General features: G+C 43.0%; 1 protein-coding gene across 1 annotated transcript in view; it reads left to right on the forward strand.

The window, feature by feature from the left end:
- PREP (prolyl endopeptidase) overlaps window positions 1-27,035 on the forward strand; it is a 132,144-nt gene that overhangs the window by 66,296 nt on the left and 38,813 nt on the right. Inside the window, 3 exon segments of the mRNA NM_174772.1 lie at window positions 2,282-2,473; window positions 6,312-6,509; window positions 12,974-13,077. Of these exon segments, the coding sequence (NP_777197.1) occupies window positions 2,282-2,473; window positions 6,312-6,509; window positions 12,974-13,077 (494 nt within the window).

Below are 27,035 nucleotides of genomic sequence, written 5' to 3' on the forward strand. Positions count from 1 at the left end.
CAGGCCATAATAGTACAAGAAGTTCTTTCTTGTTTTGTCATTAAAAATATATCCATTGTACTTAAGTGCTTATTCTTCCAGATGAACTTTAAACAGTATTGTCAAATCCCCTAAGAAGCATTTGGAATTGTGTTAAGTTTATAGATTTCTTCTGGAATTATTTGCATCTTTGAAATAGTAAGTCTTCCCATCAAGGAATATGGTATATGTTTCCAGTCACTAGGTTTTGTTTTATTGTTTTTTAAGATTCTTCAGAAAAATTTTAGAGTTTTTCTTATAGAGTCCACGTTTCTTGTTAAGTACATTCCTAAGTATTTCATTAATTTTGCTTCTAATGTAAATGAGGTCCCCCGCTGCCCCCACTGTTTTCCAGCAGGTATTACTGATATGTGGGAAAGCTAACTTTTTTTTTAACTGCCTATCTTATTATTTTTAATTCCCATAGTTTATTTTAAAATAATATTTGTTGTGGGGTGAGTATTACTAGTTACTTTATAATAACTTTCTCATTTGCTTACTGTTTCTCAATAGTTGAGAATGTGAGGCTCAGCAAAGGATAAAGAGTTTGTTCAAGGTCATGCGGCTAAATACTGGTTGGGGCTGGGGTTTTAATCCTGTTATGTGTAACTGAAACACTACCATGGGATTATATTTTCCCTGATTAATTTAATTCAACAACAAATTATATAAAGATGTTGTGTTATGGAGATGAATTAGATAATGAATGTAAAATCGCCAGGAATGTAAATGAACTATCCAAATTAATGTAGCAGTTTCACTGTGAAATTAAAGGTAGGAGATTCATTGGAGAATAGTTAAGGTCTGGCTTGCCTTTGAGCAGTTTAGAAGTCATAGAGCTTTCTCATTTATAAAATCTTTGAGCTGTCCTCTGAATATTTATGTCTGATATGTTATGAACCAGATGTCTTCCCAGTGGATTTTTTTTATATTAAAGTGGCATTTAGTAAGCCATTTAAATGATGATGATGGTGGGTGCATTTAAGATTTCTTTGCAGTGATGACCTTTCAGCAGACTAGTTCTTACAACAGAAGGATTGGAAAGTGTCCCCCTTGCGTTCAACACCAGTTTTATTTTGTACCTTTGAAGGTGCCATTCTATTTGGGTGCTGAATATCTAACAGTGAATAAAAAAAAAAAAAAGACAAATTATAAACAAGCATATTAGGTACAGTTGACCCTTGAGCCACGTGGAAGTTATAGTCAGCCCCCTGGATACATGATCCCTCTGCATCCATGAATTCAGCCAACCACAGATCCTGTGTTAAGTACTGCAGTATTTACCTTTGGAAAAAACCCTCCTTTAAATGAACCCATGCAGTTCGAGCCAGTGTTGCTCAAGGGTCAGCTGTGTATATCTTGAGAGAAGTGCTGTGAAGAAATGATTTGTGAGTGGGTCTGGCAGGCAAGGCAGTGTTCAATAGGCTCTGAGGTGAAGCATGTCGTAAGGAGCCTGCCAAAGGCCAGTGTTGCCGGAGGACCAGGTGAGGCACAAGTTGGAGCATCTGAGGTTGGCTCAGTGGCAAGGCGTCTAACATGCAGGACCATGGAGACCATAAGAAGGAATTTGGATTTTATTCAGAGAGCCATGGGGAGATTTCTAAGAAGGGTACCAACTGGGACCAGTGTAAGATATTAAGACATTGTGGTGGGAATACCAGGCAGAAAGCTGATGCTGCAGACCAGGATTTCCCAGCTATGCACGCTTGACATTCAGGGATGGCTGACTCTTTGTCCAGGCCGCTATTCTGTATCTTGAAACAACATCTCTGGCCTCTACCCACTAGATAGAGGCAGAGAGTAGCGGCCGTCCTGTCACTTTCCAAGTTGTAACCACCGCAGGGTCTGCAGACACTTCCAGGAGTCCCTTGGGGGGATGCAGTATTCCTCAGTTATGAGCTCGTAACCAGAGGGAAGGAAAACTTGGGGTGGAGTGATGGCAGTGGGGGTAGAAAGACGTGCTTAGATTTGAGACCCACTTAGAAGAGGATGTTCTGGATTACAGGGATTCAGACAGATTCCTTGGACAGAGAATCCGCCACTCATCTTCATTGCGAGGCTTTTCCGGAAAAGCTTCCTTTGAGGTTTTTGGAAACCTTAAAATTCACCCACAGTCATCCTCGCTCTGTCTCGTGCCTTAGATCTTCCAAACATTGTTTCTGCCTTGTGTTTTGTAGACAGAAAAGATCTGTCCCCTCCCTACACACAAACCACACCACTTCAAACCCCAGAGAGGTGACGGAGGTGCTTGGTCTCTCACCAGGAATCCTGAAGTGGGTGAAGCTGATCGACAACTTCGAAGGAGAGTATGACTACGTGACCAACGAGGGCACGGTTTTCACGTTCAAGACAAATCGCCATTCTCCTAACTACCGCCTGATCAACATTGACTTCACGGACCCCGAGGAGTCCAGGTGGAAGGTGCTGGTTCCTGAGCACGAGAAAGATGTCTTAGGTAAGAGTACGTGCTGCTTGAAGGTTGCGCTTTTGTTTCTGGTAAGAATGTCATGACATCGGTGTATCTCTCATTCTCTGGTAACCGGTTACAAGGTAAAAAACCTTCAACTTATGATCCTGAAAAGTCTTAATGGAGCAGCCAAGTGTTTTATAATTAGCACAGTATTGTATGGGATCTTCATAAAAATTGTGAAAGTATGAATCCAGACCTTCAAAGGCGGAGCTTTATTATTAAGTATCGGCTGTCTTTGTGTAGCTATTATCTGATAATAAGTGCTAATGTTTAAATTTTTTTAAACTACTTGGATTCAGAATCCGTAGTTTTTAGCTTTGGAATAACGTTGGCTGTTCATTTTATATCTATTTTAGGTCTTAGGCTGGATTTATAGAAGAGAAGAGAGATTATTGTCAGATTTAATTGAGATCCATTGCTCTTGCTGCTGTGTGCACTGTGCTACAATAACGTCTTAAGAGCATCACTTCTGAGTCCATCATGTTTCACAACCCCTTTAAATTCCCGTTTATTCATTTTCTCAGTGATTTTCCAAAGACGATATACTGCTTTATAAGTTACTTATTGCCTGAAAGCTGGATTTGACTTAAAATGAAACTCACTAATTTTGCTACAGTTTTTGACACAAAAGGGGAGTCGAATACCTCAAGCTAAGGAAGAGTTTGCTTGTGGAGGTGAACTTTTGATGGGTTGAATAGGAATAAAATCTAGGGCCATTCCAAGTGAAGGTATAAGGTGTATAATCAGGAAAATAATTCTTTGTGAAAACAGCAGAGTGGCCCTGTGTCAGACGAAGCCGTCCTGACATGGGTTTTTCAGTGACTCGAAGCACATATACTGGAGTCAGATCCAGGTGCTCATCCTGGAAAAGTAAGGACCCTTCCTCCCTGGCTCAAGGCAGCATGCTCTGTGCCTGCATATAGTTCCACCTGGCCTGGCTTGTAGAGCAGGAGGTGGGCACACAATTACAGCTGAGTCTCAGGAAGTGCTTCACTCATGCGCTCCCCTGTGCCCCTGGACACCTGCCTCACCCATCCACCCGCTTCTGTATGGAGGCCTACACCTTGGGCAGTCCTATCAGATGGGACCCAAGACACCCCTGTCCGTGCCCTTACCTACTCAGCCCCTATCTGCAGCCCAGGACCGCAGCTCATCCCAGGCTCTTCTCTGTCCATAGCTGCTTTTCAGCTTGGATTAGGCATCAGTGCTCTATCTCTCTCAGTTGAGTTCTCCTGGTGGGGAGGGTACTTAACAACAGGACAGGGGTTCTTTCCAAGGAAGCCTGTTCATCTGTCTCCTCAAAACCTTCTGTTCAGTCTCTGAACCTCATATGTTGGATGAAGGACCCGAGAATCTTAGAACAGGTTTCCTGCCCTCTCCGTTAACATCTTCATGTGAGGAAACCGGTTTGCAGCGATTTTGGCTTCTGTGCAAACTGAGGCAGAATATCCCCTCCAGAGGTGGTAAGATCCAGCTCTTGGTGTGCACTTCTTAATTGCCACCAGAGGGCCCCTCGGGCTTTGGTGGGTCCAAAGGAGACGGTGGCACAAGTCTTTGTGAAGAGTGCCCTGGGCGCTTTTCAGGTGAAGGTCAGGTTGGAGCAGTGATTCTCTTGTATGGAACCATCAGAAATGCAAATATTTCCCAAGACATGTGAATTTTCTGCTTTTTAAAGCCCACCCACCCACCCGCCAAAGCAGTTTTAACTATACCTTAAGGTGACAATCCTGTCTCACCTGCAGATCTAATGAAATGCAAATCAATGCTCGGAGATTTGTGGGAGCGGTGATGTATTTTTATAACCTTCCCTCTGAAAGGTTATAAGTTCTTTACACTGGAAAGGGGAAACCTTCAATATTCACTAGAACTCGTCAATTCAAAGAGAAGCACAGGTAAATTTGCAATATATCATTAGCACAGAATGCCCTACTGAGAATAAAAACTAGAGATGAATCATAAAGTACAGCTGTTAAGTCAGAGCTTTTATTAACGACAGTCTACAAATCACCTTGTCCTTTTTTTATTCCCTTTGTCTGTTTTAGAATCCTGACGTACTCGTAGTTAACACAGATTGATTATTTTTTTGACAGAAATAATTTACTTCCTCCCCCCCCCCCCTTTCTTTGAAACATTAAAGCCACATGAAATGCATTGCTTGATTGAAGTACTGTAAAAAAATCATACTGGCAGATGAGCAAATGACTTTTAGGTGTAATAATTGTTTTTTATATCCTGACTTGATAAGTTTGCAGTAGGAACCTAAAGAACCTGACGAGACTGGGGTCCCTGGTGGCCCTCAGAGCTCCCTCTGGCCCGTGTCTTGTTGAGCATTGATAATGTCATATGTGTGAGCTGCTAGTTTCCTGGGTTATAAACATAAGCAGCATTAAAAGCCCCTTGCCCTGCTCCATACCATGAAAACCAGGAAAGGCTCATCTTTTCCACATTCCTGAGCTGCTCCCAACAGCCCTGTGCTGGCTTGCATTTACCACAGCCTGTCTCTCTGGATGGCCTGTTCTTGTCGCTGGGCGATCTTGTCCAGAGCACGGTGGCTTGTGCTCAGGCCTGCCCCCTCCACTTCCTCCTCTGCTCCTCTGCTCGCTTACCTCCGCTCTCCCAGCTCCATCACTGACAACACAACACTGAAGCTGCAGCCTGGGCACCGGAAGGGAGGGGCGGAACTTCTGTCTCTGCCTCACTCTCAGATTCCCCCTCCTCACCGCGGCCTGGTGACTCTTCCTGGAGATGCCCTTCGTTTCTTGGCTACCCTTCTCCAGACTTTAGCCCCAGCTCCATGTGGGGCTCTGCTTGGCTTCTTGGGGTTCCGGGCTCTTCTCCACCCTCCACGTACTCCGTGGTTCTCTGGTCAGCCATGGGATGCATGCATCCGTCACTGCTGTCACCCTTTTGTCCAACAGTAGCTCCGCAGTAATGACCGAGTCAGAACTAAAGTTCCCCCACCCAGCTCACCAGACCCCCATCAGACCTCCCACCACCAACCCCACTAACCCCCAAAAGGGACAATGGTTTTCTTCTTGAAAATGGGCTTCTCACTCATTTTCCTTCCCAGTCTTCCTCCCTTCCTGCTTCACTCCTGGTTCATTCGCCCTTCCTGGTTCATTCATATTCCTTTTCTCTCTTCTTATCCCCAGTCTCGCCTTCGTTCCTTGAGTTGTGTTTTCTCACCTTCACGCCCGACAGAGAGCTGCCTTGTCCCCAACACCACCCAGGCACCCCCACCTTCACTGTCCCCCAGATGTAACTCAGCACTTGCTCAAGGGCTCCCACTTGTTTTGAATCTCAGTCACTCACTCACCTTTGTTTACACATTACTACTTATATTTTTACGTGATTGTGTCTCAAGGGCAGAAGTGACCTCATCTCCTTGCTGGTCTGTCCAGCCCTTGCAGGGTGCCAAGCACATGTCAAGCAAGGGTTTGGTACATTCTTATTGAATAAACAATCTTGGCAGATGAGGAGCATCAGGTTTGGTTGTTTTCCATCTGCACCTCCTGTAACATGATACTGGACACAAAATAGGGCAGCAGGGTCATTTGTATTACACACGTTATTGAGACCATCAAAGGCTCCTGGTCCCAGGTGGAGAATGTGTCAGCACCTCTGGACCTGACATTGGCAGTGATTTATTAGAGGGATGTGCCGAAAACGCAGCAAATGATTAAAGCCAATGATAAAATCACTCGGCCAGTCTCAGTGCTGCAGAGCACGGTGTAGAGCCCCAGAACTGTCGTTCGGCTAAATGAGTGTGTTTTTGGCTAATTTTCAAAGCCACATTAGGTTTTATGTGTCCTTATCTTTTCAGAGTGGGTGGCTTGCGTCAGGTCCAACTTCTTGGTGCTGTGCTACCTGCACGACGTAAAGAACACCCTGCAGCTTCACGACCTGGCTACTGGTGCTCTCCTCAAGACCTTCCCGCTGGAGGTCGGCAGCGTCGTGGGCTACAGCGGTCAGAAGAAGGACACCGAGATCTTCTATCAGTTTACTTCCTTTTTATCTCCAGGTGAGAGTCTTTTCACCAACATGGTCCAGTTTAAAAATCACACTCCCGTTTGGGTTTCTTTTGATAAACTGAAATATGACGCCATGTTATATTGAAAATCACATGGGCTGTGTTACAGCCAGAATTACTTAATATAAACAGGTAAAACGGACACTCAGAACAAAGGGAAACATGAACACCTAAAACTGCACTCTCATTAATCTTATATCCTGAGTCTCTCTTCTGGGGACAGGACCAACTGTTGTTTTAGGTTGATTTGAAAAATCGGTATGAACAAGTAAAATGGTAGATTCAGCCTTTAGTCTATATATATCAAAACACACACAGCATAGATAACTAAAAGTGTTAAAAAAAAATCTGTAGTCACATCTGACATTTAAAAGCTGTTTTAAAACTGAGACTACATTCCGCTTTTGTTAAGCTGGATTAAATTAAAATTCTAAAAGTATAATCTTACATCATATGGAGGGGGAAAAATAAACTTGTTACTTGGTTCTAGTAGAAAAGGAAGAAAACATTTGCAATTTTGTGGCATCAGTTAATTTTCCCCAAAGTAAACATAACTCTTTTCATACTTTTTTTTTTTTTTTAGGCTTTTTCACACTCACTTTGCTTATTTGGGTTTTTTCCTGTTTCTGCACTTGGCTGCATTCAGCATTTCTGTTATAGCCAAAGCTCTAACACCCTGATTTGTCCCAGGAGCCTGGCCAGTTGGCAATTTGCAGTTGACTGGGCAGACCTTATCCTGAAAGCAATCTGGCTGAAGAAATGTCTGCACGTTCCTTATTTGTTTTTCAAGCTCCTTCATCATCCTTTTTGTCCTAGCCAGTTTTGTTGCGGTCGTTTGATTCTTGGCAAATAAAGCAGATGTAGGGGAGAGCCGAGCAAGAGTAGAAATGACTTTGTCCTCCTCCCAGGGTTTGGCAGATGACAGTGATGGCTGATCCACTTCTTTGTGTGTACCTCAGAGTCACAGAACAGGCAGTCTTTAAGGAATCTTAACCGTCACGGCAGGTTGCTGTCGGGGTTATTAAATCAAAAGAATAATGTTCTGTACATAGGTCTGATGGTCCATCTGGGACACCTAGGAATCTTTACTCACCCACGCACCTTTCAGAGGATCTCACAAAGATGGGAAACCAGGGCCAGGAGCCCTGCACTGACAGGTCAGGAGCCTCGCGTCAGGGTGTGCTGCTCCTCACCGCTCTTCCCCAGAGCCTGGAGCACAGTGGCAGCCAGTGGACAGGAACCAAGGAAAATTGCTTTCCTCCTCTCAGCCCAGTGCTGCGGGGTCTGCACTGCTTTCCTCAACTTACACTGGTTCCAGAAATTGAACTTTGGAAAACCTCATAGCCTTTAAACAGTTTTAATGGATAATGAGCAACAAGGAGAACAGAGCAAGGCTGACTCACCTGCTCTTCATAAAAGCCAGAGTCTCCAGAGGCCTGTAAACCACCTTCAGTGACCCGTGTGGCCATTTATTTCAGGGACAAGTTCATCATTACCCGAAGATAAAAGGGCTCATTGTCCTAGCACGGAACGATGGGCTCTGTGCCAAGCACTGAAATATTGTCTGTGACTCTGGCCGTGAAGTCTGGAACGAGAAGTGTGTTCCTGATTCTGTACCAGCAGGCAGCTCCTGAGCTAGCTTTATCTGTCTCTGCAATGCTTTCTTCTTCTCCTTCGTCTTTTCCTAATTTGTTTTGCCTCCAGCCTTGTCTTTTCTTTCCTTAATGTAATCTGATACCTAAAATCAGAGAACAGGGCTTCTAGGCTCAGACCTTCTGAACCAAATGTAAAAATAAATAATTAAACTAGATTCCCTGAAAGCAGGAAATGGTCAGTGTGTACATATGTACACATCCGTGTACATGCATGTCTGCTTTTCAAAGGCTGTCTTGCACTGGTCTCCGAAGGTTGACTGTCCACTGCTGCAGTAAACGACAGACACTAAATTATAAATCAAGCTCCAGGGCCGAAAGCACCTGCTGCGCCGACTGCTGTGGACACCTGTACATCTGGCAGGTGTACACCTGCTGACTCTGCTTCCCATGGGAATACATGGTGAAGACATGTCTTGAGCAAAGCCATTTGGAAGAAAACAGGCCCACGTTGTAAGGTGAATTCTTACAGCCTAATAATGTTTTGTGTCCTTGTCTCAATTGGTTTGCTAAGTATAAGAATCGGGTATCAGATTGGAGAAAACATCCTAGAGTCATTAATCAGAGAGGATTGGATAGGTGATCTCTAGGGAATAATTTCAGAGTTTAAGGGCAAAAGAGAACCGAATTCGGAAGTTCCTTAAGACCCGAGGAGATGTCTTGGACTTGAGAAGATGGGTCTCCTAATGAAAACAGTGCTTTAACAAGGCTATTCTAGCAAAAGGAAAGAGGGAGGGGTAATCAGTTCAGATATTCCTGCTATAATTGGAAATAAATGTAAGGAGGTGAAAGAGATGGGAGTTAAAAGGAAGGGGCAATTCTAGGAGAGTTGTGACTGCACTTGGAGGGAAACAGGCAACCAAGGCAGTTTGGAGCACAATGCACTTATTCCCTGCGGCTCAAACCATTTAGTGGTTGAGCCGAGTGATGCTGTATTCATGGGACCTGAGAGGGTTGTCTAAGGCTCACTCCAGACTTCTGTGTGTTGTAGCAATCCAGTACAGCCATCCCAGTTGCATGGTTCTGAGAAACAGGGAGAAGAAATAAAAGAAGCTTTCCCAGACTCTTTGGGAAAAGCATAAAAATGTTATAAGAGCAGATTTAGGTCCGTAGCAATGTTGAAGGAAGGGGACAGAGATTTCCTGTGTACTCCCTGTCCCTACACATGCACTGCCTCCCCTGTTATCAACATCCCCTACTCCGGTGATACAGTTGCTACCGTTGATGGACCTGCATTGACACATCACAATTGCTCAAAGTCCATAACTTACCTTAGGACTCACTCTTGGCGTTGTACATTCTGAGTGTGGAGAAATGAATGATGACCTATATCCATCAGTATGTGCTTTTATGGTGTCATGCAGAGTAATTTCAGTACCCTAAAAAGTCTGTGCACTCTGCCCTTTTCATCCCTTCTCCCCCTAGCCCCTGGCAACCACTGATCTTTTTACTGTCTCCATAGCTTTGTCTTTTCCAGAATGACCTATAATTGGAATCATATTAATAGATTATATAGACTTTTCAGATTGGCTCCTTAGCTTAGTAATATGCATTTAAGGTTGTTGCATGGCTTAATGGCTTATTTATTTTTTGCTATTACTATTTGGTTATTTATTTTTTGTAATACTCCATTGTTTGGATGTTCCACCATTTACTTACGCATTCACCTTCTGAAGGGCATCTTGGTTGCCTCCAACTTTTGGCAGTCATGGATAAAACTGCTCTGAATATCTGTGTACAGGTTCTTGTGTGGACACATTTTCAACTCCTTTGGATAAATGATCAAAGAGGGCAAAAACATTTGAAGAGACTTGTTTTTGTTTGTGTTTTTTTAATTTTAATATCCTTAAAACCCGACCTGTAATTGGATGAAACAGTGTCTACATGGGTCATCTTTGCCAAGTTCTTTTGCCTTTTCTTTGCATATATAGATTTCCAGATTCCTCTGTTGATCCTTTTGCAGTTTCTCCTAGAATTGTCCCTTCCTTTTAACTCCCATCTCTTTCATCTCCTTACATTTATTTCCAATTATAGCAGGAATATCTGAACTGATTACCCCTCCCTCTTTCCTTTTGCTAGAATAGCCTTGTTAAAGCACTGTTTTCATCAGGAGACCCATCTCCTCAAGTCCAAGACATCTCCTCCGGTCTTAAAGAACTTCCGAATTCGGTTCTCTTTTGCCCTTAAACTTTGAAATTATTCCCTAGAGATCACCTAACCAATCCTCTCTGGTTCATGACTCTAGGATGTTTTCTCCAATCTGATACTGGATTGTTATACTTAGCAAACCAATTGAGACAGGACACAAAACATCATTAGGCTATAGGGATTCACGTTACAACGTGATTCTGCAGTGGGCTCACCTGGACTGACCCAGATGGATCTGAAAATAGAAAATGTCCATCAAGTAAAGTAAGCACTGGTACCTTTAGGTGTAACCCAGCCTCCTCCAAAGTGCCACTTCTGCCCCAAACAGAAGAACAGAGATCAGGCACTTGGCACCCTTTCTCCCAACAGGAGCCAGCCCATGTTGTATAATTTCATCCTTCTACTAGAGGCTTTGATGTCTTGATATTTCTAGATAAACAGGCATTTAGAGTGTGTTTCCTACTCACTGTCTTTCACTTGAGAAATTTCATTCTAGTACTTTGGTGACTTATCTCAGGGCACTGCCCCAGGAACTGGTTGGTGGTTAGAGCTGGGAATCCTGGCTCCCCATCCTTTGTGATTCACTATAGCTCAGGTAACAGTGATGCTGGGCTGAGTCCAGGGCTTAAATGGTTCATGCTTGTTCTGCAGTCCCGTTGTCATTGTCGGGTGGTTTGGATTTTTTTTTTTTTTTTTTGAGGAGATGCTTTTGGTGCTTTGAGGAAGTGGGGCAGGTACTAATGAAGCTTTTCAAAAATTAACATATATGTGAAGATAGCCTTTGCCCTCAAGACTACATTTATCTGGGCAAGTACAGTACTCAGTGTGTCTGGTAATTTAGAATGTATGCCCGGATATGTAGTCTGAAAATATTTTATGTATAAGGATATATTCCAACAAATATCCAAATACAGCTTCGACTAAGAAAGCCAGTACTTCAGTCCTGTGAGGCATCTCCCCACTGTCAGTGTTAATCATACATTGTATGATTATATTATAAACCTTAAAATAATTTGTAAGCATGGGAATTGTGATAACATTCATGGGGATTAACAGTCTTTTTGTTAAAGTATCTAAACATATTGCTCTTTGCCAGTGGGGAGCAGAGTGCTGTTTCGCAGCTGTGAGTGAAGTTCATACACAGAGGAGTTGCAAAGAAAGCACGCTGCCATTTTATCACATGATCAATCCGTTTGAATGTACCCTGTGGGAGTAACTGCTTAGTTTCTGGTTTTGCAGCAAGTATCAGGATCTCTAAATTGATTTTTCATATACTGACAGCGTATGTTTAAAGTATTATGTGGGAGGGCTGTTTCCACAGCAGCCACTCTGGATGACTAATTCTGTTTCATAAACGATAGCAGTGTTGTTGTTTTCAAACAGTAATGATTTATCTTACTTATTGTTTCTTTGGTTTAGTTCTTTTTTGTTGTTCAGTTTTACTTATTTTATTTTGGGGACTGTGATGGGTCTTCGTTGCTGCCCCTGGGCTTCCTCTCATTATGGAGAATGGGGGCTGCTCTCTAGTTGCAGTACGCAGGCTTCTTACTGCAGAGCACAGGCTCTGGGGCGTGCAGGCTTCAGTAGCTGTAGTGTGGGAGCTCAGTAGTTGTGGTGCACAGGCTTAGTTGCTCCACGCCATGTGGGATCCTCCTGGACTAGGGATCAAACCTATGTCCCTGGCATTGCAAGGCAAATTTTTATCTACTGGACCACCAGGGAAGTCCCTTTGATTTAGATATTAAATATTAGAATGTAGTAGCATTAAATTCAGAGAAGGCAATGGCACCCCACTCCAGTACTCTTGCCTGGAAAATCCCATGGATGGAGGAGCCTGGTAGGCTGCAGTCCATGGGGTCGGGAACAACTGAGTGACTTCACTTTCACTTTTCACTCTCATGCATTGGAGGAAGAAAAGGCAACCCACTCCAGTATCCTTGCCTGGAAAATCCCAGGGACAGGGGAGCCTGGTGGGCTGCCCTCTATGGGGTCGCACAGAGTCGGACACGACTGAAGCGACTTAGCAGCAGCAGCAGCAGCATTAAATTAAGGAAATGGAATTTTAATTAGTGGTTAAAATAGCTAAAAGTTTATTGTGTATTCATCAATGTGTAATGTGCACTTGGATAGTCAGAACTTTAAAGGCAACTCTGAAAGACTCCCCTGAAAGGCTGTCTTTGGTCCCTGATTGCACCTGTGTGTCCACAGAGGGGTGGGTGTGAGGAAGCAATAGTCCCAGAGTTCCCATCAAGAGACCTCGATTGGCTGTTGACTTTGGGCACATCATTTGAGTTTTCCGTCTTCATCCCTGCTCAGGTGAAATAACCCTACATGAAGTGTCCCATCTTCTTTGACCTGTACTCCTAAGTGACCTGGTGTCGGGAAAGACCTGTTAGGTTTCTGCAGTTAGGTTTTACCTGTGCTCTTAGTCCTGGAATGCATTAGAATCTTCTAAAATGATACAGAGGTGACTGTTGTAAAAAAGAAGACCACATGTGATGGCGATGATGAAGTGTGAACACTTATGCAGCATTACATAGTCCACATGCCAGGCTGTTCTGCAGTCTCTTTCTGCAGTGACTGTGCTTTGTGATCCTTGCCCCTCTTGTATCTAGTGAGTTTATGGACTGAACTAAGACTTCCATTTCCTTCTAGGTATCATTTATCACTGTGATCTGACCAAAGAGGAACTGGAGCCCAGAGTCTTCCGAGAGGTGACTGTGAAAGGAATTGACGCTTCCGATTACCAGACAGTCCAGGTAGGGGGTTTTTTATCTTGACAACGTGAGTTTAAAAATCTGACTTTCAGGCCAGGCTGCACACACCCCAGTTTGTCAGCAGCTATAGAGGTAACCCACAGCAACACCGGCCACAAATACTTGGAAACACCTGCTGCTTCTGGGCATTGAGCCCGGCGAGGTCCCTGCCCTCTTGGAGTTTACAGATTCTGCCACTCTTCCGCCAGAGTCCCTTGTCTGGGGGATCAAAGAAACACAGTTTGTCTGCTTGCTTCAAAGTGGATTGTTTTCTGGCTCAGGTCTCGTGGTGTGATAAGTAATAACAGATTTTCTCTACATGAAGTATTCACTCAAGTGCTAGAAGGCAGTCTTTGCAGTCTGAAGTTCATCCATATGTCTGCCTGGCACAGGGTGAGCGCTCAATAAAATATTAGAATGGATGAATTAATTGTTTAATTGTCATGTGCGGCAAGCTCAGTCTCTGGTCACCATCCTTTCAGGTTAAGAATCTCCATTTTTTTTGTTTTCTCAGTGGCCCACAGGTACTGAGTCTCCCAGAAACCAAATCACTCATTGACAAATGATGCAAAATGACTCTGTTCCTTTGCAATGACCAGTCACCTGTCAGGTACCAGGTGTTTCATCAGGACTCTCCTATCAGGGGGCCTGGACTACAGAGACCCAGGTTAGGATTCAGAGTGTTGTTTCCAAAGGAAAATTAGAAAAAAAAAAAAAAAAAAAGAGCACTGGATACCCTGAGAACGTTTCTGTGAAACTAGAGCATCATTTTAACAGGGTGAATTGCCCTTCACCCATCTAAGAGAAGTCTAGATGACGGACTAGATCTAGATCAAAGATAAAACTGTTTGGCCAGCTGAATCTGGCCCAGGGCTGCGGATTGCCAGCCCCTCTTCTATATCAGGAGTCAACATACTGGCCTCTGGGTTTTTGGAGAATAGCCATGTTTGTTCACATAGTGTCTGTGGCTGCCTTAATGCTTTAACAGTGCAGCAGAGACTGTGGCCCACAAAGGCTAACGTGCTTAGTACTTGGCCCTCCAGGACAAAGTTTGCTGATCCTTGATCTATATAAATAGTACTTATAAAGTCAGAGAGCATTCTCAATAGAGGTCTAGGGCCTTTGTCTTCAAGCTCTGTCAGCTCGAAGCCTGAAGTCTGCATGTATTGATTGATACATCTTGGTTGACATAGGATGAGTCATTTAACTTTTTTGCCAGTTTTTTCAGCTGTAAAACAGATAGTACCCATTTTGCAGGATTCCTGCAGGATTATGATATGATAAAATTCCTGCAGGATATGTGAGATGATATATAAAGGCATACCTCGTTTTATTGTTCTTTGCTTCATTGTGCTTTGCAGATACCGTGTTTCTTTTTTTTTTTTTACAAATTGAAGGTTTGTGGCAGTTCTGCATCGAGCATATCTATTGGTGCCATTTTTCCGACAGCATTTGACTATTTCATGTGTCTGTGTCACATTTTGGTAATTCTTGTAGAATTTCAAACTATTTCATTATTGCTATATTTGTTATGATCTGTGCTCTTCATGTTGTTATTGCAAGAAAGATTGTGACTCACAGAAGGCTCAAATGATGGTTAGCATTTTCTAGCAATTAAATATTCTTTAAGGTATGTACAGTGTTGTTTTAGACTTAATGTTGTTGCACACTGAATATTGTTGTTGTTTAGTTGTGCAGTCATGTCCAGCTCTCTGTGACCCCCTGAACTGCAGCATGCCAGGCCTCCCTGTCCCTCACTATCTCCTAGAGATTGCCTAAGTTCATGTTCATTGCATCAGTGATGCCATCCAGCCATCTCATCCTCTGACCCCCTCTTCTCCTTCTGCCCTCGATCTTTCCCAGCATCAGGAACTTTTCCAGTAAGTCGTCTGTGTGCATCAGATGACCAAAATACTGGAGCTTCAGCTTCAGCATCAGTCCTTCCAGTGAATATTCAGGGTCGATCGCCATTAAAATTGACTGGTTTGATTTCCTTGCTGTCCAAGGAACTTTCAGAAGTCTTCTCCAGCACGACAGTTTGAAGGCATCAGTTCTTTGGCATTCTGCCTTCTTTACAGTCCAGCTTTCTCAACCATACATGACACTGAATAGATGACAGTATGTGCAAATGTAACTTTTCTATGCACAGGGAAAACAGAAAATTCATCTGACTCGCTTTATTTTGATACTTGCTTTACTGTGGGAGTCTGGAACTGAATCTACCGTGTCTCCAAGGTCTGCCCATATTAAGGGTCTGGCATATAGGGCTCAGTCAGTAAAGAATCTGCCTGTAATGCAGGAGACCTGGATTTCATCCCTGGGTAGGGAAGATCCCCTGGAGAAGGGCATGGCAACCCACTCCAGTATTCTTGCCTAGAGAATCCCATGGACAGAGGAACCTGGTGAGCTCTAGTCCATAGGGTTACAAAAAGTCAGACATGACTGAGAGACTTAGCGCTTTCATGTAGAATGTAATCAGGTTTTTTTTTTTTTTCAAAAAGTGTTAGAAGTAATATGGCAGACTTTTAGGTTTCCATAGTTTGTTTGGCTTCTTTCATTTTCAAGGTGAGCCGTTGCCTGGAGAGAGATCTTTTAGGGGCCGATAGCCCCAGTCTAGTGCTTGTATGGTTCATTAATTCACCCTAGTCCTGCATTAGACTTTTAACATCACTTTTAGGCTGTCATGCCTTGCTGTTTTTCATTTTCTCTGTGTGTGGAAATTGCGTGCCTGTCAGCTGTAACATTTGGCCTTCTCAGGAACTGCTTCTAGTCCTTGCCTGGACATCCTCAGGGCAGTGGAGGGGGGGGGTCTGTGTGTGTGTGTGTGTGTGTGGTGCAAGACAGCGCCTCTCCCATCAGTAATGCAAAGGATTCCCGGGCAGCGAGAAGTGACTGTCCCCTCGTGGCTGCTCTAGGATTGGGCACTGTTGCCCATGAGACATCCCTCGCCTCAGCCCTCATCTTCTCTTCATCTCTGCTGTGAAGCCCCTCAGGTCTGTATTTTTTTTTTTAATTTCTCTTTTCTGCTCCCCACAACTCATGCCAAAGTGAGTAATTGTGGAGTTTGTGGCAGGCAGGAGGGACCTGTGATCATGACAGCTGCCTCGAAGGCAGCTTCTTATAGGAAAGTGGCTCTTGCTTCTCGGGGAGGATGGTTGGAGTTGTTTTTCCTCTCAAGTAGCTGTTTTTTTCTATTCTTTACAGATGGTACACAAAGAAACTAGTTACAACCTAATATGTGTTGTTTTCAGATGTAAAGGAAAAGATAAAACTTTACAGCCAAGCACATGCTTGTGTGGAGTAGAAATCCCTCAGCCCTGGGCACAGCAACCTGAGATTTCCAGATTAAACTGGGGAGGAAGTACGCTCGGGAGATGCTGGTCGGGTGCCATTGGAAAAGGCACCAAAGTCCTCTGTGTGCGGCTTTCCACATCACAAAATTCCCCTAACGTTAAGCTACTGAAATACTTAGAAGCTTTTATTTGTACAAGTGCAGTAGGGGGAAAAAAAGATGAAAAGATTCATGGGATGTATTTAAGGGGATAGTAACTGAGTAATTAGAGAGAACACATTGCTTTTATAATTTTTATGAAGGTATAATCTCTCTAGTATAATGCCATCAGGAGACTTTAATTTGTTGATTATACACATCATATATATTGCACTGAGTTATTTAAATAGATTTCTTTTTTTGGGTAAAGGTGGCTTTGGAATGTACTATGATATCTCACAGTACCATAGACTGAAAGTTCATTTTGCAGTGGCTTAGCCCAGGTATACACAGCAGAGCTTTGACAGGAAATGTGAGTGTGACATCTGTGCTTACATTGTGATCAGGCTCTCAGCAGAGTTGCCAACAATGACCAGCCTGTAAAAGCAGGCTCTAGAGAAGGGTTTGTGCATGAGTGGGAAAAATCCTCATAGTGTATAATAGAAACCACAGCATTTGGGGGTGTAGGGAAAAGATTGATTTTTTGTTTTCAATTACTTCCGGGTAGTGCTGCTTTTGATTTTGCATGACCCTGGTGTTTGTATTTATTCTGTATGTGATTTTAAAAGAAAATTCCCTGGGCTCATTGTTACTCCTTCTTATATTTTATGTACATTATCATTTTGAAGCAAATGCTGCCCAGATTCCCCTGCATGGTTAGTCAGTGCGGTTAATGGTGGTCACAGACGTGCATGTTCACTGGTGGTGTAGCTTGTAAGATGTACTAAGTGAAGGAGAGAGAAAAAGGAGCGTCAGAGAAACACATGGCTAAACCAGCCACAGGGCTGTTCTTTGTGTGATGTGCTTTCATTCAGGACCAGAGATCTTGAATGGTGGTGGGGGGATGTAGGGTGGGAGTGTCCTGTTTTGCTGACATACACAGAACATAGCTACTATATAGTCTTTACCCAGGCCTGACCACAGCTGTGGGAGAAATTTCATCTGTATAGAAAATACAATTGTGAAAATCAGATCCTGGAAAAACTTTCTCTTCCAGTCTGTGGTACACATAAAAATTAAGTTTTAGATAGGTTTATCATAGCTGCTGACTAGATCTTTTTTCCTCTTTTTATTATGAATGACATGACCACTATCTAATATTGGTTAGAACATCTGTTCACATGTCTTTAAAAAGGAAATACTGAGCATTAGAAATTACATTAATAACAAAGGTTTGGATATGAAAAGAATCTTGTCTATATTTATGATTAGTAGTATGCTTCATTTTAAACTGAAGGGAAGAAATAGGAACATTTAGTCTGTCAATAAATACTTATGTGATGTGCAATGCCAGGTGGTACTGTTGAATCCAGAGAAGTTCCAGACAGAGGCACTGTCCCTGGAAAGTTTGCAGTCAGGCTGGAAAGCTGAGACACAGAGCTCTGAAAGGTCAGATGCCCCAAGATGTTATCAGAGCGATCAGGGGAAAGGTGAAAGTTTCTGTCGGTACTGTGATATCCTGGCCGGGATGCCCAGGGATTCTTCCTGGGAGAGGTGGAACCTGGGTTGGGCTTTGAGAGATGGCTGCTTTTGTAAGCCCCAGGCCCCTACTGGGCCTCCTGAACAATTTCACCACAGTTCTTCATTCAGAGAGCCTCTACCTTTTCGTAGCAGTTTAATTTCATAATTTCACAGTAAGTTCAAGAAGAAAGGAGTCCTGCCCTCAGCATCCTGTGCAGTAGGGCTGCCTCTAACAGCTCTTTTTTGTGGATAAAATAGTGTTTGCACTGTGGCTGAACATGGCATGACAAAGGATGCAGTGTAGCAAAAATGCACTTTTTGGTTTCTCAGTGTCTCGTTTTTGTTCAGCCAAAAATTTTTGACAGCTGAAAGAGTGTCTTTTCTCCTTCTAAAGTGAAAGTCAAAATTTGTAGACCTGAAAAAGAACAGTGAACTCAGTATTCTCTGAATCAACTCCGTTGACAACAGTTTCCACATGTTATAAAAATAAATTAGAAGGAAGATTACATTTTATGGGGCAATAGCAAACCTAAATCAACAGAGTACAGAAATAGTAAGGATTACAAGTATTTAACACAGATTGTATTACCTTGAGTCCTGTCCTCTTAAACTGAGGAATTTTATGCTTCTGAGGTTTACCTACAATACTGCATGTGAAACATCAAGAACATCCCAAAGGTGATTTGCTTTATAACTGACCAGAAGCTGATTTTTAAAATTAGATGAAAAATTAGATGATTAGAAAATTAAAATTAGATGATTCTTTGGGTTTACCAAGATGCCTTGGGGTAGAAGGAGTGGAGTTATTTTTCTTTAGTCTAGATTTTTGTAACCTTGATAGTAATTTATAGTTCAGTTCAGTCGCTCAGTTGTGTCTGACTCTTTGAGACCCCACGAACTGCAGCACCCCAGGCCTCCCTATCCATCACCAACTCCCAGAATTCACTCAAACTCATGTCCATTGAGTCGGTGATGCCATCCAGCCATCTCATCCTCTGTCGTCCCCTTCTCTTGCCCCCAATCCCTCCCAGCATCAGAGTCTTTTCCAATGAGTCAACTCTTCGCATGAGATGGCCAAAGTATTGGAGTTTCAGCTTTAGCATCATTCCTTCCAAAGAATACTCAGGACTGATCTCCTTTAGAATGGACTGGTTGGATCTCCTTGCAGTCCAAGGGACTCTCAAGAGTCTTCTCCAACACCACAGTTCAAAAGCAACAATTCTTCAGCACTCAGCTTTCTTCACAGTCCAACTCTCACATCCATACATGACCACTGGAAAAACCATAGCCTTGACTAGACGGACCTTTGTTGGCAAAGTAAGTTACTGGTCTACAGTTCAGTCACTCAGTCGTGTCTGACTCTTTGCAATCCCATGGACTGCAGCACACCAGACTTCTCTGTCCATCACCAACTCCTGGAGTTTGCTGGGAAAGATTGAAGGCAGGAGGAGAAGGGGACGACAGGGCGAGATGGTTGGGTGGCATCACTGACTCAACAGATGTGAGTTTGAGCAAGTTCCAAGAGATAGTGAAGGATAGGGAAGCCTGGCCTGGAAGCAGTTCATGGGGTTGCAAAGAGTTGGACATGACTGAGCCACTGAACAACTGGCCTACAGGCCTTGCCATTCAACAAACATGAATCCTCAGAACATTAATTAGTGTTTTAATTTAGCTCATTGACTTCTGTGCTGAGTGCACAGCACGTGCAGTTTTTGACTCATCCACATCCTTGGGCTGCTGACTGCTGAACTAATGGTAACGTTTTTCTATATTGGTGTGTTCTCACAGTTAAGGATAGGTCGGAAATCTTCAGAACATGTTAAGAGTGAATGGGGGAATATTTTCTAAAAGAACCTTTTGAGAGAATATGGTGCTTGCATATGATTAGGAAATCGCTTTAAATTGAGTCAGTTGTTCTTGGCAATTTTGTGCCTAAAGCTTTCATGTTATTTTTTTATATTACACTTCACAGAGACATATTCTTGCATAAACAGATTCCTGTGTTTCTTTAGAATTCTCTTTGTCTCACAGCCATTCTAGATTAAGATCATAATATTCATATGCAGAGGGCATATGTTTGTATCTGTTTCATCTTTAGATAGCAGCTGTGTTAAAATAGTTTAACTGTAAAAGATGATAAGAGCTTTTGTTCTCTTGCTATCTTAAAACAGAGAAATAGGTTATAGGGCCCCAGTGTGTGGTTGCTGCAGTCTCCAGACCACTTGTAAAGAAGTGTTCTTCCATGTTTTGAAGAAGAACATTGTTTTGCAGCAGCCTGAGAATATGTAGTCCACTTAGAGTAAAAATCACAAGGTGGCCTTGAGAATTGAGTGACCAGACAGGCCTGGAGAGATCCCTTGAGCCTCCTGCAGGGCCTCCTTTGGCAAGGTGTAAAACAGCTCGAGGCAACCCAGACCTCTGCCCACCTTCCTCAGTTTCTCTGAACTTTGCTTGGAGGAAATAGGCCTGCGATGAGATAAGAACTGGGAAAGCAGCTAAACCCCTGCCTGGTGATTGACAGCCTGGGAAGGGAGGCCTTGGCTCTCCTGGGGATGCTGCGGTGACTTGACATGGAAATTTTTTCACCTTATTTTGATGAGATGTTAATGAGTTAAACAGGTGTTGGAAAATCACAAGGTGATTTTAATTTTTGTGTCTTAGATTCATTTCTAGATGATGGACTAAGTTTATTATTCTTTAATAATATCACTGCAATTGAAGCCATAATTGTCAGAGATTACGGTGTCCATAAACTCATCACCATAGCTGACAACTGTACTCAGTGGAGATTTGTTCATTTTCTATAGATCTGAGTTTGCTATTGTAGTTAATAAAGCCATTTAAATAGATTAAATTTTGTTTAAATTGTTCCAAGAGTCATGACTTTTGAGATCCGTAAAAGCTGCAAGTTGCTGAGCTTTGCTGCTACTGATTTCAAGTTACTCACAGCTAACAGTTAGCTCTAACCCCTTGCTAGAAAACTATCTTGGGAAAAGAATGTTGTTATATTTCATTATCCTTTAAAAACAAGGTAGAAAGTCACTTCATTCTTATTAGAACTGTATCAGTAGTTTAGTTCTCATCTCTGAATAGTATGTGTGCTAATGGTGCTTATCTTAGGCTAGTTTAATAATTAGTTCTGTTTTTAGAAATGAATCTGAATGAATCTCAAGGTGTGTTACTCAAACTGTATTCAGCTGTGAACAAAAGGAGAAAAAGTAAAAAATAACCATGGCTTAAAGGAGAGAGATGTTTATTTTTCCCTCTCACATAAAGGAAGTGCAGGGGAAATGAGTCCAGGAATGACTTGGTGTCTAAGGTGTACGGAGTCCAAGCTCTTTTTGTCTTGCTGCTGTATCATGGCTTCTTCCCCGCCATCTCCTCATGGTCCTAGAAGGCTGCAGGGGTTCCAGCCATGTTGCATCCACTTTCCAGCCAGCATGAAGGCAGCAATAGGGAAGAAGAAGGATGATCAGGAGGAGAGTATCTTATAAGCATGTTTGCCAGAATGTCCGCTTTCATTTTATTGGTGAAAACATACTCCTAGCACAAGGAGGTTAAAGATGTAGTTTTATTCCCAGAAAAGGTGTGCCAGGTAAAAATTTGGGCCTTATTATCAAGGAAGTGGGAGGAATGGATATTCGAGGACACCTAGCAATGTGCCACAGAAGGCAAAACAGGCCTTCAGCAGAAACTTGGTTTGGACCCTGAGACCAAGGAGTCCACACACCACCTGGTGGCCAGGTATATAAATTTCAGGATCCCATTGAAAAAACTAAGACCCCACAAAAGTTGAATTTTCAAATACTATCATTGTGAACAGTAGAAATCACACACTTCAGACACAGAAGCACCTTCTCAAGAGGCTTTTCTCTCCTATAAAGAAAGGCATTTAATATTGCCTCTAGAACGTGAGTATTTGCCATTCCTGAAAACTTGTCCTAACTTTAGCAGAAGTGATAGAAAGGTTGGGTGAGACTATCTGAGCATTAAATGAAGATGAACTGCGAGACTGTCTCTGAAATGATAAGGCTAAGTAAGTGTACAGCTGGCTCTCCGGGTGTTTTGTTCTGTGCTAGAGTCATCTTTCTACCCGCACCACTCTTGCAAAGGACATGGACACAGGCCATCCTCAGAGGCCTGCTCTTTGAAACGGAAGCACGGCACGAATCAGCCTTGGGGAGGTATTAGGTCCCAAATCTCACAGCTTCTCTTGCTTTTTCCTAGGTGCTCTGTTTTTCCACTACTGCTTTTGGGCTCTGGACAAATTGCACATACATTAGGGTTCATCTATATGAACCCTCTCATTTTAAAGATGAGGAAGCTAAGGGGGCTTCTCTGGGGGTCCAGTAGTTAAGACTCTGTGCTTCCACTGTTAAGGGGGCGCATGTTCGATCCCTGGTCAGAAACTAAAATCCCACATGCTACACGGTATGCCAAACAATAATAATAATAAAGATGAGGAAACTGAAGCTCAGTCTGCTAAGTGTTTCAGCAAAGGTCACACTATCAGTAATTGACAGCCAAGACTAGAACACAGAACTCCAAAGCTGTGCTAATCCTGTGCATTTTGTTATGAGAATAAGTTGTTTTTGCTCTCTCTATACTTGGTTGGAGTTTGTTTTTCACCTTTAAAATAAACAAATTATCCTAAAAGCCCTCTAAATCCCTAAGCTTTCTTACATCTAAAAGTATGTTTCTACATCATGTGACGATCTAGTGAGCACTTTGTAGACCTTTATGGGGCCTATTAAATGATAAAAATACTCTGTGTGAAAGCAGAGGCAAAAAGAGTGCTGACTCGATGTAAGAAGTGGATTGAAGTGTTGTCATCGTGATAAACGCGATGGTAAAGTATTGTGAAGTGGAAGGCATTGTGAGCTATTAGGCAAGGATGCATACGCAGGTTCCTGGTCAGTGTCAAGCGTGAGCTCCTCTCCCAACTCTTGGTGCCCGCCTTCATCCGGCTCACAGAGGCACAACCTCCCCACCCCGAGTCCCCGCACCACTCAGGCTCACTTCCCAAACAACCCTGACCACCATTCTCAAACTTGCTTCTGCCTGGCTCTCCTCCTCTGTGCTCCACTCTGGTGCCACTTACTTTTCTTTTTAAACTCTGTTCTCAGAAACTCTACACATTTTCAGTATTCACCTAAGTCCCAACTCCTCCATAGCAGCTTCCTTGCTTTTGGGGACTCAGTCAAAAGCAAAACGCAGGGAGAGGGGATGGATATTCAGCTGGTGCTTGAACACACAGCATGGGTGTGCGCACACAACGTGCCCATCTCCATGCCAGGGTTCTCTGTGCATCATCTCACTTCTTTAGAGAAGAACCATCCTTGGAGATAGATGCCATCATGATCTCAGTTTTCTGGATGAGCAGCCTGTGGTATAGGGAAGTTAGATGCGTTGTTCCAAGTCACCCGGTGGCATAACTGGTGCTTAAGCCAGGTCTCCGATTCTGCAGTGCTCTTGAGCCTCTGAGCAGCTGCGTCCACCTATCTGATCAGGATGCCACAACTCAGCAGTTGATTGCCCTCAGGTCAGTAGTTCTAGGTCTTCATGTAGAAATTGATGTAAAACATTGTGGCTTTATTAAGAGCCTAGAAAAATCTAATCATTGACCTTGGCTCATGTCTCAAAAGAAAGAGTAGATACTCAGGCTGTATTGATAAATGCAGCCCATGTTCTTATGCATTTAAAAATCATCTGCTAGTTGAATCTGCTAAGTAATGGTTAATGCCTTGTTCCTCCTTGCCTCCAGCTGCCTTCATTTGTGTACATATGTATGTAAATATAGATGTTAAGATGAATACAGACATGTTTTTAAGCAGAGAATATACTCTTTGATCCCGGTTAAGGTAGTGGGTAATTCTGAAATGAAATCTCAAACAGAAAACCCTGTGGGGTTAAGTAAAAACCATTATGTACATGCTGCTTACATCTAGACCCTCAGCTTCTCTGTTTTGCACAGCATGTCTAGTTCAGCTCTAGAATTTAATGTGAATATAGTTAATTTAAATATTTGGAAAAGATTAGAGAAAAGTATAAATACTCTAAACGGTGGCTGGTATGTTTGAGAATCTGCAGATCTGGCTGTGTTGGAAGCACCAACTTTGATCCGTGACTCAGACTCTTCAGAATAAGGGAGGACAGGGAGTGTTAAGGGGTTTTGCCAGAACTGCTTCCACTCGTCTAGACTTTTACACCTTTACAAGTTCATATACGACTCAGCAGGTCTCCTCCTCACCTTGCATCAGAAATTCTTGGTCTGCATTGATTGGTAGAGGTAGGGTAGGGAAGAACCATGTGCATTTATGCAGTTGCTATACATATTAAGGATTTACTGTGTGCCTCACATTGGGCTAAACACTGAGGATGTGGCAGCGAGCTGCAGAGATGTGGTCTTCACTCGTATGTGGAAAAAGGGCAAAAGCAAGTAAACAGAAAATAAATGTGAACATTGCAAGTTGGAACAAGGGCTGTGAATGAAATAAACAGTGACTTGCTGGGAATGACAGACGTGCCCAGTGTGAATTGAATCATCAACAATAGTTCCCTTGAGTTTTATTTAAGTGGGAACGTAAAAGCTAAGAGGGAACTAATCACATGAAAATGAGAGAAGAGCCCAGCATGTTAAAGCAAAGGGTCTGAGTAAAAATCAGTTGCCTTCAAAGAGGACCTAAGAGAAGGCTGGGCTGTGGTGAGTGGAGAAGAATGGGTGGTGGGTGTGAGGGAGGGCAGGGCTTTGTGGCCATGTTAGAAGTTTGTTTGGGATCCCAAGTGTGGTGGGAGTCTCTATAGGGTTTTTTTTTTAACTGGAAAGTGATATGTTCTGATTTAAGAAAACCATGTTATGTTTTATGGAGAATAGATTCGAAGAGCAGTTGTGGACATAGAGAGAGCTGATAGACAGTTGTAAATGGCTCAGACAGTAAAGAATCTGCCTGCAATGCAGGAGACCCAGGGTTGATCTTGAGTCAGGATGATTCCCCTGGAGAAGAGATGGCACCCTACTCCAGTATCCTTGCCTGGAGAATTTCACAAACAGAAGAGTCTGGTGGGCTACAGTCCCTGGGATTGCAAAGAGTTGGACATGACTGAGCAACTAACCCACACACACAACAATAGACCAGGTAGGAGACAAGGTGGCCTGGACTAAAGTGTAGACTTGGGACATGGGGAAAGTGTGTTTGGAATACACCTGGGAAGTAGACTGAACAAGACACAGGGATTGCATGTGTAGGGGAGAGAGTAAGGGACACATCGAGGATGACTCTGAAATTTCAAATCTGTGCAGCTGGTATCATGTATCAAGTTGTTGGCAGTGGGTTGGGGAGGACGTGTTTGAAAGGAAAACTGTTTGGGGCCTGTCGTTACCTTTTCATCCGGGTGATGATGTCAGGTATGGCGTTAGATACTTGGGTCTTATGGTCAAAGGCTCAGAGTGATAAATATGGGCACCTTCAGCATTAGTATGCTGGTTAAATCCAGGGCAGGAACTGGATCACATGAAAGAACATGTCAAGAGTGGAGAAGGCTCACAGCTGAGCCCTGAGGAGCCCCACATCTAGGGATTAATTAGAGGAGGAAGAGCCAGCGAAGAGCTGGAGAAGAAGCAGCCAGAGGTGCAGGAAAGCTAGCAGACTGTGGACCAGGTAGACCAGGAAGCCAAGGAGAGAAGATGGAAAGGTGGGGGTGGCGGGCAACATGGTGTGCTTAGTTGGTCAATAAGGAAGAAAGAGGAGTTCTTGGATTTGACGAGCTGGGTTCACTAATAATCCTGACAGGAGCACTTGCAGTGAGCAGTGGGTTCAGAATAGTGGCTGGCGAGGGTGTATTGAGAAAGAGGAGACAGGACATATATGGTGTTCATATGCAGGTGGTCCCCGACTTGCGATGGTTTGACTAGATGATGCTGTGAAAGTGATACACATTCGGTAGAAACTGTATTTTTAATTTTGAGCTTTTCCTGGGCTAGTGATGTGCAGTAGGATATTCCCATGTGATGCTGGGCAGAGGCAGAGAGCCTCAGCTCCAGGCAGTTGGGTGATCATGGGCTAAACAACCAATGCACTTACAACCATGCTGTACCCATACAGCCATTCTGATTTCTACTTTCATTATAGTACTCAATATATTATATGAGGTATTCAGCCCTATTGTAAAATAGACTTTGTGGTAGATGATTTTGCCCAACTGTAGGCTAATGTGTAAGTTAAGCATGTTTAAGGTAGGTTGGGCTAATGTATGATGTTTGGTAGGCTAGGTATATTAAATGCATTTCAGTTTACAATGTTTTCAGTTTATGATGGGTTTATCAGGATATAGCCCCATTGTAAATTGAAGAAGACTTAGTATTGATTTCTTAGGGGGTGGGTGTTATTGAGGGATTGGGGGATTAGTTCTGTTGTCATGTTACTTTGTATTGCATTACTTTCTTAATTGCAACAATCCTTACATTTTAAATGTCTAAAATATAATGCTTTAAAAGTTTAAATGTTTAAAAAGTTTTTTGGGGAAAAATAATCCCTGATAGGCTAACTGAACATCTCTGACTTTTAATAGCCGTGGTTCATATCTTTCCACTCTCTTTCTCCTTCTCTAGTCTACTTTTTCAAATTTGTCATTTTCTTTCTGTAGAATAACTTGTACTGCTGTGCTTAAAAAGCAAATCAATCAAAAAAATTAGCTTTTAATTTTTTAAGACATTTGCAAACAGAGCCTGTTGAGGCAGTCCAAGCACAGGTTGGAAAATAATTTCCAGACACAGAGTATTGCAGAAAGGAGTGAGTTTATTAAGAACAAAGAGCAGAGATAAAGTGGGCACTGCAAGTGCAGCAGACCGACAACTCCTGACAGGCCAGGGAGAGTCAACAGTTTTTGTGGGTTAATAGCCAGTTTTTATAGCCTCAAGACAAAGGAAATTCCTGCTGGAAGGTTGGTGTTAGGTGATTGCTTGGGGTGCTGTAGAGTGCTTACTGAAGTGGGCGTCTTTGTCTAATTGGGA

The sequence above is a fragment of the Bos taurus genome, chromosome 9 (genome assembly GCF_002263795.3).
Source record: "Bos taurus isolate L1 Dominette 01449 registration number 42190680 breed Hereford chromosome 9, ARS-UCD2.0, whole genome shotgun sequence".
NCBI lineage: Eukaryota > Metazoa > Chordata > Mammalia > Artiodactyla > Bovidae > Bos > Bos taurus.